This window comes from Nomascus leucogenys, chromosome 12, assembly GCF_006542625.1.
Source record: "Nomascus leucogenys isolate Asia chromosome 12, Asia_NLE_v1, whole genome shotgun sequence".
NCBI classification, from domain to species: Eukaryota; Metazoa; Chordata; class Mammalia; order Primates; family Hylobatidae; genus Nomascus; species Nomascus leucogenys.
The window spans coordinates 34425270-34442756 of record NC_044392.1 but is presented as its reverse complement, the minus strand read 5'-3'; the positions used below and the strand labels follow the sequence as shown (position 1 = coordinate 34442756).

General features: G+C 37.4%; 1 protein-coding gene across 5 annotated transcripts in view; it reads left to right on the top strand.

Moving 5' to 3' along the window:
- Window positions 1-17487, top strand: part of POU2F1 (POU class 2 homeobox 1) — a 208570-nt gene that overhangs the window by 152900 nt on the left and 38183 nt on the right. For 4 of the 5 annotated variants that reach the window (XR_004032613.1, XM_030824030.1, XM_030824031.1 and 1 more), the window contains 4 exons: window positions 69-188; window positions 2253-2441; window positions 4177-4303; window positions 12144-12238. Coding sequence is in view for 4 of the 5 variants with exons in the window: in XM_030824030.1 (XP_030679890.1) it covers window positions 69-188; window positions 2253-2441; window positions 4177-4303; window positions 12144-12238 (531 nt within the window). In the remaining variant the exon portion in view is untranslated. The remainder of the gene's footprint in view (window positions 1-68; window positions 189-2252; window positions 2442-4176; window positions 4304-12143; window positions 12239-17487) is intronic. The other variant, XM_030824032.1, reaches the window with a different exon arrangement.

Below are 17487 nucleotides of genomic sequence, written 5' to 3'. Positions count from 1 at the left end.
GGGTTTTAAGTACATTTCTTTTAATCAACTATTTGCAATCTTTTATTTCCTACCCCACCCCACCTCAGTCTAAATCTAATGAAGAATCGGGGGATTCACAGCAGCCAAGCCAGCCTTCCCAGCAGCCTTCAGTGCAGGCAGCCATTCCCCAGACCCAGCTTATGCTAGCTGGAGGACAGATAACTGGGGTAAGTGTTCACTGAGAGAATTACAATAAACTTTTTCTGTGTCAGAACTGCCATTGGCCAATAGCTGATTAGAATTGTTTACCATAGCTGGCAGTAACATGGCTATGCCTGGCACTATTGTGTCTTTAAGGAACTTCCTACACTGTAGGTAGTAAGTTGCTCTGAAAAAGGAATTATCTTTGTCGTAAGTTTTCAGGATATCTTTTATTAGAATTGTAGATGCTCTGGATAAATTAAAAACTTTATTAAACCCCGTTTCAGGTGTTGCTTCATCATGCAATGGAGTACTTATCGTATAGTTGAGATCATTACACTGAAAATGGCAGTTGTCCATTTGGCATTAAGACATCACTGCAGTGTAGAAGTTAAAGAATGGATTAGTACCTGCAAAAGAAAAACATTTTTCTTTAAGTTACTGTGTAATGGTCTAAAATAAAGCATGTGGCTTCATATCCTAGCTCTGCAGCTTACCGTATGGCCTAATTACTTCATTTCCCTCTACCTGTTTTCCTTCTGTTAAATGGAGATACTAATAATACTTATCTCACATTACTGTTGTAAAGATTGGAGATAATACATGTAAAGCTTATAGAACAGTGCTTGGCATGTATCATTCAACAAATATTGTTTATTTTTATACTTGATCTTAGCCAAAAGGCTGAGAAGGTCTGTCATTTATTTTTTATTGTTAATAAATTGGACTGTGTGGCTATATTAAGCTTTTAAGTTTTCAGCTGTCTTTTCTCTAAGGCACCATTCGAAATATTTTTCCAATTGTTGAAAATTTGTGTATTAAATTATCTTTGTGGGGATTGGTTTAGGGCAATGGTAAGAAATAGTTATTATTCAATTCACATCACATTAACTCCCAAGAATTTCCTGAGGTTTTTTTTTCTTTCTTTCTTTCTTTTTTTCCCAGTTAAGTGTGTTTTGTCGGTGGACAACTGTTTTAAGAACTGTTGCAAAATTGTTTACAAAATCCCATCAGTAGAGATATATGTATGTATATATATTATATAAAAATTAAAAATATACTTTATATACACACATATCCCTTGAAGGGTATTGAGTTTTTTAATGGTTTGGTTTTGAACCTTCTGTTTCTAATGCACAAATTGTGTCTGATTCTTTTAGAGAAGGTTGTGGCACTAAGTGACTGTACATATACTTCAGAAAATTATGGTTCCATCTTGTTTGATCAATCAGAACTTGTCACCAAAAGAAAAGTAGAACACATTTACTGCTTTGATTTAAGTGTGTTTGAAATAAGTTGCATTATGAAAACAACTTTAAATATGCTCTAAATACATTTCCTACTTTACTATTTGGGTCTTGTTTTTGGTGACTAGTGTCTGCAATAGTAAGAGGGAGTTGGGATTCTAAGTTCCTGTGGCTGGAGCTTCTATTAAACCTGGACATTAGGGTTCATTTGCATGTAAAGAGAATGGTTATCACCACCTGTTTCATAGAGATAATGTGTTGGAAAGGAGATGTAAAGTTGCAGAGACTCAATGCTTTCAATAACAGAAAAGATTGTGTTAGGGAGGGGCCTGTAGGGAGACTTGGAAAAGAAACAAATGGAGCTCATATTCTTTAGTCATATCTTTGGACTTAATGGAAATGATGGAATATGGCAGGGATTCATGCTAATGGGAAGCAGCTGGGCCTTATCAGTTCTTTCCTTGGTTATATCCAGCATCCTTGTTCCTCATTCATCTGACTAATCACTTGCTGTTTGGTTGGGTGTAAATTTCTTCTCATATCTTGTCAGTGGTGATTCTTCCTTTCTTCTTGCTTACTAGTTAATTACTTTTTTGCCCAAACCCTAGGGCCCTGGACAAGCTTGAATGATTAAGTCCAGAGCGGGGACCACCATTTTAATTTAAATGTTCTGCTAGTAATGGTAGTTTGATCACTGATGAACATTTTAGCTGTCTGCTAAGCAAATGAAGTTGGGTAGCTAGGGACTGATATCATTTGAGTTACCTATTTTAAAGCAGTTGGCTTGCATTAGGAGACTTTCTCCTTCAACACTTTCCCATTATGTGTTCTGGTTTCGTTTAGCTTACTTTGACGCCTGCCCAGCAACAGTTACTACTCCAGCAGGCACAGGCACAGGCACAGCTGCTGGCTGCTGCAGTGCAGCAGCACTCCGCCAGCCAGCAGCACAGTGCTGCTGGGGCCACCATCTCCGCCTCTGCTGCCACACCCATGACGCAGATCCCCCTGTCTCAGCCCATACAGATCGCACAGGTGAGTGAGGAACTCCAATAGCTGGGGCAGCAAGTGAGGAATAAAGTGGCAGGTTTTATTTAATGTTAAATTAGCTTTTTGATTGTTAGCGTGGGGCCTTAACTGCCTGAGGAGCTCTAGATCAGTGAGGTAAGCGGTACCCTTCCTTACCACTGAATTAGAAATGTTTGTTTGCTTATTGTAGTTGATATTATAAACATATAGCTGATTATTTGAATAACTGACTTTATATTAAGTGACAATTCTTGAATAATTAGCTGGCATATTTTTGAAGCAGGGGATTACTGTATTTATTTTAATTAGCTAATTACAGCAGACATGGATTTTTTTTCATGTGCTCTGCGGTGAATGTTGCCACCCATGTGTGAGACAGACAGTGAGTCATCTCTGCTATGGAGTGATTAATATTATGCAGAACATTATTGCATTAGAATGTTGTTTGGTTTCAATTTTCACATTTTAGGGCAAAGTATCTAGAGATAATAAAAATTTATTTAAGAAGCGCCAGGCACGGTGGCTCACGCCTGTAATCCCAGCACTTTGGGAGGCCGAGGCGGGCGGATCACTAGGTCAGGAGATCGAGACCATCCTGGCTAACACGGTGAAACCCCGTCTCTACTAAAAATACAGGCACCGGGCAGGTGCCTGTAGTCCCAGCTACTCGGGAGGCTGAGGCAGGAGAATGGCGTGAACCCAGGAGGCGGAGCTTGCAGTGAGCCGAGATCGCGCCACTAAAAAACAAACAGAAAAAAATTGTCTAAGAAGCATACACAATAGTACCAAGGAGGAAAATAAATAAAATCTTTAATCTCAAGAAGAGGAAAAAGGTATAAGTAGTTATATCAGTAAAATATATGAAGAGTTATTATGAATCTAATTGTTAGACGGCTGTCTTTATCCCTCTCAGAAAAGACTCAGAAATGGACTTAACTTGTAGCAGGAGTTTGACTAACCATTTAAAAAGAGGTAATTAACTATAAGAGTAGAGATAGATATCAGACTAGTCTTTATACAGTCTTTTTAAGATAATGTTTTGATTTTGGCCACTTTCTCATCACCAAATAGATGTTTTTAGTGCCTAAGCTGTGAGACCCTATATTAACATTAGTCTAAATAAGATAACGTACATGAAAACACTTTGAAAATTATAAAACAGTAGGCCAATGTAAGATGCTGTTGTTAGGGATCAAATTTTTATATGGATAGCTATTTTTGGTTTTAAAAAATTGAATACTTTAGAACATGTGGAAAAGGGCAAAAAAATTGAATACTGATTTTTCAGTTGAGTTAGATAAGCTATTGTCAAATGTCATAAGTCATTATAGGCCCTTTATTGATGGAAATTCAGACGTAACACGATCAATTTTTATTTAAGAGAAAAATCAATCAAATATTTAAGAACTCTTCTCACTTGATTTTTAAAACCCATATTGATCTTTACATGATAAAAAACAGAAGTATATTTGTTCTGAGGGAATTTTAAAGAACCATTGAAAATTAGGCTTATCATAGCAATATATGTCAGTCCACAAAAATAGTCAGTTGCAGAGGCTCCAGGTTGCTTCACATGCTTTGTCAAGCACACACAGAGCATACCCTGTTTGGAATATTAAAGCATGCCAAGTATTTACTCTTCTTTATTTGGATGTGACAGAAGTCATCAGCTGGAAGCCTTATAATTAAGCGAACTTTTATTTGAGAATCTCCAATCCATGTTTTAATTCCAATTTTTCAGGATCTTCAACAACTGCAACAGCTTCAACAGCAGAATCTCAACCTGCAACAGTTTGTGTTGGTGCATCCAACCACCAATTTGCAGCCAGCGCAGTTTATCATCTCACAGACGCCCCAGGGCCAGCAGGGTGAGCTCCTCCTTAGAGCTTATTAGTGGTATACCAAGGCTGTTCGCTGAATGTTACACATGCATGAACTACTATCATTTTGGCCCTGAAACTATTAGAACAATGTTTTTATTAAATTTTATTTGATTATAAACTTTTGTTTAAAAAAATGTTTTGTTTTGTTTTTTTGTCATAAATACCACATTATTGAAGGTTGCCCTGAACTGCCATTCATCTACTTAATCACTAAGGAAGAACCAAGAGTTTGGCCAAAAGTCTAAATGAAATTATTCAACATGCCAAACATAAATTGGATAAGTTGCTGCTAGTGTTTTGATTGTTTTTCATGGCAGTGTATTCAAAGAATATAGACTGAGTGTTGAAAGTATGTGCTTCTAACCATTGTTTTTTTAATTTAAGGAGGAAAGACTGTTATAATAGGAACTACAAATTTCGTGAGTTATAAAAAACATCTTTGAGTCCTTTGAGTGGTAAATGTTATATAATTAATATATCAAACAACCACTCGTCTGTAAGGTCAGTTAATGTGATCAGGGTGGAGAATGTCAGAGTATCAAGGCTTCAACCCAAGGAACATTAGTGCATCACTAACAATTCTTTATTATTTCTGAGCGGGTTTTTTTGCCTTTTTTCTTCTTGATCATTCATTCCAAAATCTTTTGTCATGAAGTAATTATTCTAGCATATGTTCAAGACTCAAAGATGAGTAATTCAGTGTTTACTTGCAGAGAGCTCACAATTTAGTGGCAGGGAAGCAGACCTAAATTGTGTTAGATTTGATATGCACACAATGCTATGGGAACCAAGCAAAGAGAGCCCTGTAACTTTGTGCTCAGATAAGTCTTCACAGTGAATTTGGGAAAATGCATTCATAGGCTTACAAAAGAGAGGATGTCAGTCTTGGAAAACGAACAGCATTTGCAAACCTTAGAAACATGGAAGAAAAATCAATAAGCTGTGTTTGAGAACTGTAAGTAGTGCCTTACAACTGTAGAATAAGTTTGCATATGCAGGTAATAGTGAAATTTGAACCCAGAAAGATTAGCAGAGACCAGATCATTAAAGAACCTTAGATTAAGTTTCCAGGAGTTTGACCTTAAATCCTATAGCTTAGTGCTTCCTAAGATTTGATTTATTTAAGAGTCATTGGTGGCCGGGCGTGGTGGCTCATGCCTGTAATCCCAGCACTTTAGGAGGCCGAGGCAGGCAGATCACGAGGTCAGGAGATCGAGACCATCCTAGCTAACACAGTGAAACCCCGTCTCTACTAAAAATAGAAAAAAAATAGCCAGGCGTGGTGGCAGGCACCTGTAGTCCCAGCTACTCAGGAGGCTGAGGCAAGAGAATGGTGTGAACTAGGGAGGCAGAGCTTGTAGTGAGCCAAGATCGAACCACTGCACTCCGGCCTGGGCGACAGAGCGAGACTCTGTCTAAAAATTAAAAAAAAAAAAAAAAAAATCACTTGAGGAATTAGAAAAGTTTCCTGAGCCCTAACTAACCCCAACCTCCCAATTATTTTTATTATTATTTTTAAACTTTTAGGTTCAGGATTACACTCAGGTTTGTTATGTAGATAAACTACATGTCATAGGGATTTGGTGTACAGATAATTTTATCACCCAGGTAATAGGCATAATACCTGATAGGTAGTTTTTTCAATTCTCATCTTCCTCCCACCCTCTACCCTCAAGTAGGCCCTGGTGGCTGTTGTTCCCTTCTTTGTGTGCATATGTACTGAAAGTTTTATGGCTGTATAGTATTCCGTTGTGTATATGCACCACATTTTTTTTAATCCAGTCTAGTGTTGATGGATATTTAGGTTGATTCCATGTCTTTGCTGTTGTGAATAGTGCTGCAATTAACATACACACAGGTATGTGTCTTTATGGCAGAAAAATTTATATTCCTTTGGGTATATACCCAATAATGGGATTGCTGTATCAAATGGCAATTCTAAGTTCTTTGAGAAATCGCCAAACTGCTTTTCACAATGGCTTAACTAATTTACATTCCCACCAGCAGTGTGTAAGTGTTCCCTTTTCTCCACAAGCTCGCCAGCATCTGTTATTTTTTGAGTTTTTTTGTTTTTTGTTTTTTGGGATTTTAAGAGATGGAGTTTCACTCTTGTTGCCCAGGCTGGAGTGCTATGGCGTGATCTCGGCCCACCGCAACCTTCGCCTCCCAGGTTCAAGCAATTCTCCTGCCTCAGCCTCCCAAGTAGCTGGGATTACAGGCATGCGCCACCATGCCCAGCTAATTTATTTTTATTTTATTTTATTTTATTTTATTTTATTTTATTTTATTTTATTTATTTATTTTTGAGACATAGTTTCACTCTTGTTGCCCAGGCTGGAGTGCAGCAGCACAATTTCAGCTCACTGCAACCTCCACCTCCCAGGTTCAAGTGATTCTCCTGTCTCGGCCTCCTCAGTAGCTGGGATTATAGGTGCCCGCCACTATGCCGGGCTAATTTTTGGTTTTTAGTAGAGATGAGGTTTCACCATGTTGGCCAGGCTGGTCTGAAACTCCTGACCTCAGGTGATCCGCCCACCTCAGCCTCCCAGAGTGCTGGGATTACAGGTGTTAGCCACCGCATCTGGCCTTTTTTTTTTTTTTTTTTTTTGAGATGGAATAAATAGGAAATGGATTCACAGGCTCCTCGTTCTTGCTCTATTTGTTTTGTTGTTTTGTTTGTTTGTTTGTTTGTTTGTTTTTGAGATGGAGTTAAATGGCACGATCTTGGCTCACCGCAACCTCTGCCTCCCAGGTTCAAGCGATTCTCCTGCCTCAGCCTCCCAAGTAGCTGGGATTACAGGCACGCGCCACCACACCCAGCTAATTTTGACTATTCTTTTTTTTTTTTTTTGAGACCGAGTCTTGCTCTGTCACCCAGGCTGGAGTGCAGTGGCACAATCATGGCTCACTGCAGTCCCAGCCTCTTGGGATCAAGCAATCCTCCCACCTTAGCCTTTAAAGCAGCTGGGACTACAGTGTGTACTACCTCACCTGGCTAATTGAAAAAAAAAAAAAAAAAAAAGTTTTTTGTAGAGACATGTCTTGCTGTGGTAGCACAGGCTGTTCTTGAACTCCTGGGTTCAAGCGATCGTCTTGCATCAGCCTCCCAAAGTGCTGGGATTATAGGCATGAACCACTGTATCCGGACTCACTTTGAGGAGTCTAATGTGAATGGCCCAGTATCTTCCAATAAGAAAGTCTTCTGTCAACTCTGCTAAACCACAGATTTAATCAGAAAAGTGGCATTTCCAAGTTTTTATTTAATAAAGTTCACGTTGAAACTTGGGTAGGGAAGATTGGTAAGTAAGGAGGTAGATGGACAGGACCTGGTGGCCAGTTATATTTGATTAATGATAGGAAAGAGGTATCTAGGTATAATGCCTGGGTTTTTAGAAAACTACAAGGGTTGATAGGGTCAGAGAAAATATACATGTAGTATTAGAAGAACCTTGGTGAAACCAACCTTTTAGGTATAAAGGATTAAGTAGATTCAAAAGATACTGCATTTTCAGAAGTCAAAAACTAGTGGAGAGTGGTAATCGCAGTGGAAGAAAATTCCAAGAGGGAAGGAGAAGGTGACCTAGATCAGAAAGACTTAGAAAGGTCAATGCGAAGTGTGTTTATTAGGTTTGTTAATTGCCAAAGCCTTAAGATAGAATGAGATTGCCTTCATTCACTTTCAGCAAAGCCAAGGGCATTGTCTTTCCCTTTTCAAATCTGGGACCTCATTTTATTTCAATTTTATTTGTCTCAAATCAAGATAGTAGGAATAATGAATTACTGTTCATTCTGGTTTTTTGGTATTTGCAAAAGTATGTGTATGTTTTTAAACACTCCAACTTCCAGACTTTTATAAGATTGGGAAAATAGCACAGATAATGTAATACTGATTGGCCTTGGAACCAGTGACCCTGGACAACTCACCTAACCTTTCTGAGTTTCACGTATTTCCCTTTTTATCTTCCCCTTCATTTACATGGGTGAATTGCAAAAAAAGTTTTACTACCCTAACATCAGGAAGGTCATTATAATGTAGTAGCAAAGAGCATAGACTCTAAAGCCAAACTGTCTCTTTGTAAATCTTGGCTCTGCCACTTACCTGTGTGTCCTTGGGAAAGTTAACTTTATGGGCACCTGTTTCCTCAACTGTGATATTAGGATACTTTCAGTGTTCACCTCTAAGAGTTGTAGGGAGTCAACAAGTTAAACACATGTAAGGCACTTTTTAGAAAGGTGCCTCATATGTAGTAACCTCTCTAAATCTTTGCTGCTGTTATCATTATGACATTATCATGATATCAGTATCATCCTCAGTCAACAAACGATAGATAACTCAGAGAATGAAAAGGTTGTTCCTTTATATAGTTTCCCTAGAATCACCTTGTACCGCTGCTGCTGAGTTGCAATCATTCGTTAGTCATATGTGACCTAGATTCCATTTTCTAAGATTATTCAACAATGTAGAGGATCAGCATAGTGGAAATACATCTATAAACATTTCTAGGAATTGAATTCATTGTAATTAATAGCATCAGAGAAGCTGAAAATCCAAAGAGCTAATCTCTTAACTTCATGATGGAGGACAAAGATTTTATCTTTTGGAATTTTAACAATGTTTCCAGCATGAGATTAGCCTTCAATATTGATTTCTGGAATTCTGTTTTCTCTTGTTTTTCATTGGTTAATCTAAAACTTTTGAGATGTAATTCATATTTTTGGTAATATTGCTATGATTATATAACTGTAATTGTCCAGAATTTAATTTCTAGCAAGGGAAATTTAAGCCTTTTCCTCAGAATTATTTTTCATGGGAAAATTCTTACTGACAGATTACTGAACTTGAGTCATAATTTATTGGTTATCTTATTCTGCCCTATTTACTCTCAGCACTAATTATAAAAATAATCAAAGAAATGTTCTTGGTTAGAAAACTGTTCATTTGAGTTTTGTTTGGGTTTTCATTGTTTAGGTAAGGGAAGGTGGCAAGCGTTTTTTTGTTGTTGTTTTTGAGATGGAGTCTTGCTCTGTCGCCCAGGCTGGAGTGCAGTGGCGTGATCTCGGCTCACTGCAACCTCCGTCTCCCAGGTTAGAAGGATTCTCTTGCTTCAGCCTCCCGAGTAGCTGGGACTACAGGCGCATGCCACCACGCCTGGCTAATTTTTTTGTGTTTTTACTAGAGACGGGTTTTCACCATGTTAGCCAGGATGGTCTCAACTTCCTGACCTCGTGATCCACATGCCTCGGCCTCCCAAAGTGCTGGGATTACAGGCGTGAGCCATGGCACCTGGCCAAGCATTGGTTTTTTAAAAAGTTCTAAACCTCTACGGGCCCTTTCAGCCTTTTCAGCTGACCTTGTTTGGGGGTAAAACCTAAGGTTTGAATTTGTTTACTTACCTGCTTTTGTCTCTTACAGATTAAACTAACTTTCATTGTTAAACTTTAAAGAAACTCCTGGGTTGAAATAGCCTATGTTTAATAACGGAACCGCATTTCTGACCTTTGTGCTCTCTTCTCTTTTGTTTTTTTTTTTTTTGAGACGGAGTCTTGTTTTTTCACCCAGCCTAGAGTACAGTGGCGCAGTCTTGTCTCACCACAACCTCTGCCTCCTGGGTTCAAGCGATTCTCTTGCCTCGCCTCCCGAGTAGGTGGGATTATAGCTGTGTGCCACCACACCCAGTTACTTTTTGTATTTTTAGTAGAGATGGGGTTTTACCATGTTGGCCAGGCTGGTCTTGAACTCCTGACCTCAAGTGATCTGCCTGCCTCGGCCTCCCAAAGTGCTGGGATTACACACATGAGCCACCGTGCCTGGCCCTCTCTTTCATTTTTTATTATTGTTTTTGAATATTCTTTAGTCTTTAGTCTTTGCAAAACAATTTTATTTAATTAGTTTTAATCGTTAACATAAAATACAGTTTTTTTCCTCTAGACTACCCTTCAGTATTTTTCAAACCAGTAAAGTTTGATATTTTAATTAATTCACTCAAAAATTAGTTGAGTGCCTGCTGTGTCATATAGTGCTCTAATAGTTAGGGATGTATTTTGAACAAGATGCAGGCCCTGCCCTCATTAAGAGAAACATGTAAACAAATGGTTTAGATACCAGTACGTACTAGTCAGGTAGCGGATCATAGTAATCTGGTAATGGTTAACCTAAAGAAGAATGGGCCTATGGTCTGGAAAAGTCTCTCTGGAGAAGCAATATTTGAATTGGGAACTGGTGAGGAAGGATAAGAGAGAGGTTACCACACCTAGAATCTGAAGACAGGAGTCTTGTAGGCAAAGGAATGTAAAACACCTGAGATGGGAACAGCTTGACCTGATCCAGGAAAAGAAAAGCCAAAGTAACTGGAGTTCAGTGAGTCAAAGGAAGTGGTAGAAGTTGAGATATGAGAGCTAGACAGCGCCAGATACCTAGGGCTGCATAGACTTTGTTCTAATTCTAATATAAGGCCATGACAGCGTTTTAATTGGGAAATAATAAGATTATAAAGATCACCCTAACTATTATATGGAGATTGAACTATAGAGAGACACTTGGGGAAGCAGGATGGTCATTTAAACTTCCATAAACCTGCCTTTTGAGAAATGTTTGTAGTAATATGTGCTGAATTTTATTTAATCATATTTGCTTCAATATGTATTTCACTTGCCCCAGATCAGCAAGTCAGGGTTCTTTAGAAAAATTCAAATATATTTAATATATTTATCTTATTTGTGACCTACATTATGAAATAAATATTAGTATCTTTTGATAGCTTAAATCTTAGTAATAAATATTAGTATCTTTTGATACTAATATTTATCTTAGAATAGTATCTTAGAAATAAATATTACTATCTTTTGATAGCAGTGCTTAGTTACTTATAAATAAATGATAAATTCTATGGCTAATCTCTGGCAGGCTTAAGTGTTCTGGCTGTTGTCCTACATATTCCAACATTTAATATATCCAAATTTAGTAACCTAAGGAAATCATAATTAGGAAGCTATTGCCTCAGATAATCTTATCACATGTTCGAAAGAAAATGGTAAAATCCCTTTTGTTTGGTGTGCTTTGTTGAATACTTTCTACCATTGCTCTTATCACAGCAAACGTAATCTTGTATTTAGTATTTTAGCAACAGCATTTTATCTGAAACTCTTTACTATAGATTAAATCCTTAAATACAGACATTCTGGGTTGGTCCTGTCTATCAGGTTCTGAAAATAAAAAGCCATATATTCAAGTAATTGAGCATCTTCTACAAACAAAGAGTTTGTATTTCTACTTTGAATGTCAGTTTGTCATCATGAAGCATTGGTGGCATTACAATATCAATTATTTGAAACTAAGACAGTTCAGTGTTCATGCAGATATTAATAGAATATTTTACATTTCAACCTTATTATCACCAACAGGCAAATGTTTGATAAAGAGAACTTGAAAATGCTTCTTTTCCTCTGGTCCAGCATATGCTGGCAGTTTCTAATGGATTCTAGGTTAAGAAGTTGAGCTCTTTTGGGAATTTCCAGCTGTTTCTATTTAGAATAGTTTTTTAACTTTCATCCCACTCTTTCCTAAAATAAAGGATTGACCTATCACAGAGCTTATTCAGATTGTGCCAAAGACATATCAGTTTTAATTTAATGTTCTATATCTTCTCTTCCAAGTTGTAAAACAAGATTGAATGTAAGGCAAATAAGAGAAATAAGAGTTTTGATACCAGTAAGACTACCAGAGATCAACTGGAAATTTTCAGCTCATTTTCTAATTCTTTCTTTCTTTTGCCATGTGTTCGAAGAAATCTTTAATGTTTCTGGATAACATGTTTTTCTCCTACAGGTCTCCTGCAAGCGCAAAATCTTCTAACGCAACTACCTCAGCAAAGCCAAGCCAACCTCCTACAGTCGCAGCCAAGCATCACCCTCACCTCCCAGGTCAGTTTTCTTCTATGGGGGCCGCTTTCTCTTATCATATTGTTTGGGGAGACTTTTGGACTTTATTTAATTTTTTTTTAAATCTAATAAAAATAATTCGGTCTTCAAAAACTGACCAGAAAATCAAAGCTAAGCTTATCAGCTCAATAAAGCAATGCTACCAAATCAATATAGTCTTTGAAAATCTTCAGAGTTCCTGTTTCTTATATGTTCATAAAGATTAACTGCGTTAGCAGTAAATGAGTAATGAGTTCTAGCTATGTGACATCTCCCCTCACCATACTTGGCAGTAGATATTACCACTTAAACTGGAAACCTAGTTAGCCTCAGTTAAAAATCCACTGTTACCCTTTACCCTTTCTCAGAAACTGCAAAGAAATTTTGATCTCTATATTTTCTTTTTTCTCAATGCTTTTATGGTGCTTTAGCTCATTTCTACTAGACCATATAAACACTATAATTATATAAAAAAATCTTAGACATATAGAGATTTAAATTATAGACCTAATTCCACTTCTTATCTAGCTGTTGCTTTGAACATGTCATTTTATCTCTCTGGACCTCAGTCTTCTCATCTATAAATTAGGTGACTGAACTGGCTGATCCTGAATCTCCTTCCAGCTCTGACTTTCTTTGTCTGCAGTATGAAAGTTATCACTTAATACTAACACATTACCAGATTTCACAGAATTCAGCATCCATTTATGATAAGAACTCTTGCAAACTAGATATAGAAGGTAACTTTCTTAACCTAGTAAAGAGCATGTATTAAAAAAAAATAGAAAAGAAAAAACCAACATCATACTTAATGAAAAACTGAATACTTTCCCAAGATCAGAAACAAGGCAAAGTGACTGACCAGTTGCCACTTTTATTCCACATTATACTGAAGGTGCCAGTAATGCAATAAGACAATAAAATGAAATATTAATAAATGACATATAGATTAGAAAGGAAGAAGTAAAACTATCTTAGTTGCTAGATGACATGATTGTCTATGTAGAAAATCTTAAGGAATCTACCAAAAAAAGCTACTGGAATAAGTGAGCTTAGCAAGTATGATACAAAGTCAATATATAAAAATCATTTACATTTCTATACACTAGCAGTGAGCATTTGGAAATTGAAATTAAGAAAAAGAAATTTACAGTACTTAGGGATAAACAACAAAATATTTTTAAGGCCTATACAAATAGTTCTATAGTTGAAAACTATAGAACATTGCTGCGTAAAATTAAAGACCTATAAAATAGAAAGAAGTAATGTGTTCATGAATCAGAAGACCTAAGTTAAATGTTAAAATGTCAGTTTTTCCCAAATTGACCTCTAGGTTCAACACAGTCTCAACCAATACCTAGCAGGCTTTTTTGTAGAAATTTGCATACTGTTTCTAACATTTATATAGAACTGTAGAAGACACAGAATAACCAAACGATTTTGAGAAGAAAATTGAAGGACTACCTGATGTCAAGAATAATTATAAAACTCCAGTTAATGAAGACAGTGTAATACTGGCATATGGATAGAAATGGAGATCAGTGGAACAGAATAGAAGGTCCAGTAGATCCACATGTATATGGCCAACTGATTTGCCAAAGGTGCCAAAGGATTTCAGTGGGGAAAAAAAAGTCATTTCAAAAAATGCTGCTGAAACAATAGGGAAAAAAAAAACCTTGACTATTATTTCACACCATGTACAAAGATGTGTTTGATGGGTCATAGACCTAAACTTAGAGAAAAAAGCTTGGAAAAAAATATTTGTGTCCTTGGGTTAGGCAAGGATTTCTTAAATAGGACACAAAAAGCACCATAAAATAACAGATAAATTTAATTTCATAAAAATTAAAAGCTTCTCTCAAGTGAATGAAAAGAAAACCACAGATGGGGAGAAAATATTTTTATGAAACATATCTGATAAAAGATTTGTGTTCAGAATGTCTAAAGAACTCATTCAAGTTGATAATAAGACAATCTGATTTAAGGGAATGGGCAGCAAAAAAATGGGAGATACTTCACCAAAGAAGATATGTAAATGTCCAGCAGGCATATGAAAAGATGCTCAAAAACCGTTAGTCATCAGGAAAATTTAAATGAAATATCACTACACAGCCACTAGAATAAGCAAAATTTAAAAGGCGTTGGCAAGAAGGTAAAGCAACTAGAGTTCTCATACATTGCTTAGTGGTGTTGCAAAATGGTCTACACACTTTGGAAATTGTTTTGGCAGTTTCTTTTTTCGGGGGTGAGGGGGAGGCAAGGTCTTGCTCTGTCACCCAGGCTGGAGTGCAGTGGCACAATCACAGCCCACTCTAGCAGCCTGACCTCCCAAGCTCAAGTGATCCTCCCACATCAGCCTCCTGAGTAGCTGGGACTACAGGCGTGCACCACCATGCCCAGCTATTTTTTTGTAGAGATGGGGTTTCGCCATGTTGCCTAGGCTGGTCTTGAACCCCTGGGCCCAAGCAATCTGCCTGTCTTGGCCTCCCGAAGTGTTGAGATGACAGGCGTGAGCCACTGCACCAGGCTGGCAGTTTTCTTATAAAATTAAATGTGCATGTACCTTGTGACCCAGCAGTTCTATCCCTAGAAATGAAAGCATACGTCCACACAAAGACTTGTATGTGAATGTTTATAGCAGCGTTATTCACCTCAAACTGGAAACAACCTAAATATACATCAGCTGGTGACTAGGTACCATAAGCTTTAGCATATCCATATGATGGAATACTACTTTGCAATAAAAAGAAACATGCTTCTGATACATGCATCTCCTGTGAATCTCAAAAGCATTATACTACATGAAAGAAGACATAAAAGACTGCATACAGTATGATTCAATGCACATGGCATTTTAGAAAAGACAAAACTAAGGTACATAAAACATATTAGTGGTTGCCAGGGACAGGGGGCTAATGATGGGGATTAACTGCAAAGGGAACAAGGGAACTTTTGGGAGTGATGAGAATGTTCTGTATCTACTACTATCTGTAGTAACTGCTACTACAATTAGCAGTTACATGTGCCCTTTTAAATGGTGAATTTGTGAATACGCTGAATGCAAGAGTGAGGTTGGGATTTTGAAAAAAGCCTGTACCAGAGACTTCTTCCTGGCCTGCATTCCCTGCATATGGTGGCAGGGCCGTTGTGGCTTCATCCTGACTCCTGCTCACTGAATTCTACTCTGCCATTTCTAGATCTGGCCCAGTCCAGCCTGAGGTTTCTGGAGTTGGGGTAACTTATCTGTAACCACTCCATCTAAAGGTACCCAAGCGATTTTTAGTCCTTTATTATTTGAGAATAGGGCTACTTCAAGCCCGGAGATGAAGTAACAATGTGATAGTTAAGACTCACCTCTAACTGTCAACCAGTTTCGCTGTGAGAAGTGTACAGCCACACAGGGGTCTGCTATGGTTGTTGCTCGTTTGGATCCTCCAAAATGGTCAGATTGAAAATTACGCAGTGTCAGCATGACATAGAAATGAACTTTGTTGTTGTCATTGAAACAGGATAATAAGAGAGGAACTTAACTCCAGTTGTCGCCGGTGTAATGCTTATTCTGTAGTTTTCTGAGACAGTTAGTTCCTTTGGAGGAAGCCTTGACTCATAAGGTAAAGGTCAGGGTTATATAACTCATCTAAATTTGAAGAAGAAAAATTCACAGCCGCAGACTTTATCTGTAATTCTGGTTTATAATCGCTCACCTGGGCTACTGTTCACAGGAGGGGTCAACTGAGCAACTAAGATGCAGTCAGGCAGTGCCTCCCACTAGTGAGGTGTGTTCCACTCAGGGCTTGTGAATAGAACAGAATAACCTTAAGTTTGTGTGATAAGAAAGTTGAGTATTTTATTTTTAAAAAGAGACTATACCCTCATGTCCCAAAATAAACTATACATGGATTTAAATAATCAAATATTCAACAAAGAAGAAGCTAGCAGATTAAAAGGAATTTTATCAATGTTAGAAATAAGTGAAGCTTTCTCAGATTTGAAGTAACAGGATATATTAGAAAGGAAAAGTAAAAGCTCACCCAAATGACAATTTAAAGATTTATGTACACTGAAAAATAAAAAGAAGAAAGCAAATTGGAAAAAGCATTTACATCAATACGACAAAGCTTCCTCTATAAAATTTGAGGATCTCTCTAAGGATAAGGATGAGAATAAATATCATTAATATATAAATTGGTTAAGGACATAAATCCAATTCACATCCAAAGAAATACAGATAATAATTGACACATGGGAAAATTTTGACATTGAGTAGTAAGAGAAATACAAATTAAAGCAGCAGGGAACTACCATTTACTTCTTGAATTAGCAAAACATTTTTTAAAACTGCTAACATAAGTCACGTGGAAGAGTGTTGCATAGAGGGAACCAAAGTTATGATATGTATCAAAAGCCATGAAATTGTTTATCTAGTTACCAGAAAAGCCCTTGAGAATTTATCTCAAAAGAACTAATTACGCACATAGGTGGAAAAAATAACTAATATGCATAAAGTTTTTCATTGTGTTGTTACCTATGTTAGTGAAAACATAAAAACTGTCTAGCAATTAAGAACTGGTTACGCACATAGGTGCGTAAATTATGAGAATATTGCCTTAGTTTTTATTTTTTTTTATTTTTATTTTTATTTTTATTTTTTTTATTTTTTTTTTTTGAGACGGAGTCTCGCTCTTTCACCCAGGCTGGAGTGCAGTGGCGCGATCGCGGCTCACTGCAGGCTCCGCCCCCCAGGGTTCACGCCATTCTCCTGCCTCAGCCTCCTGCGTAGCTGGGACTACAGGCGCCTGCCACCGCGCCCGGCTAATTTTTTGTATCTTTAGTAGAGATGGGGTTTCACCGTGTTAGCCAGGATGGTCTCGATCTCCTGACCTTGTGATCCGCCCACCTCGGCCTCCCAAAGTGCTGGGATTACAGGCGTGAGCCACCGCGCCCGGCCAGCCTTAGTTTTTAAAAAGGATAATTATGAAGACTGAAATACCATAGAAAAAAGTTAAAACAACATTAAATGAGAAAAGCAGAGGGTAAAATTGTGTTTACCATAATTACAGTGAAGGTTTAAGATATAGATCCTTGGAGAAAAAACTGGAACAGATATACAAAAGCGAAACCTGTTATAAGCTATTTAAACTACAGGAGATTTACTTTTCCCCCTTAATGATTTTGAATTATGATCTTGAATACTATTTTTATAATACGGTGTCACAGGTTGGAGATATAATAGTGATAAACAAGACCTATAT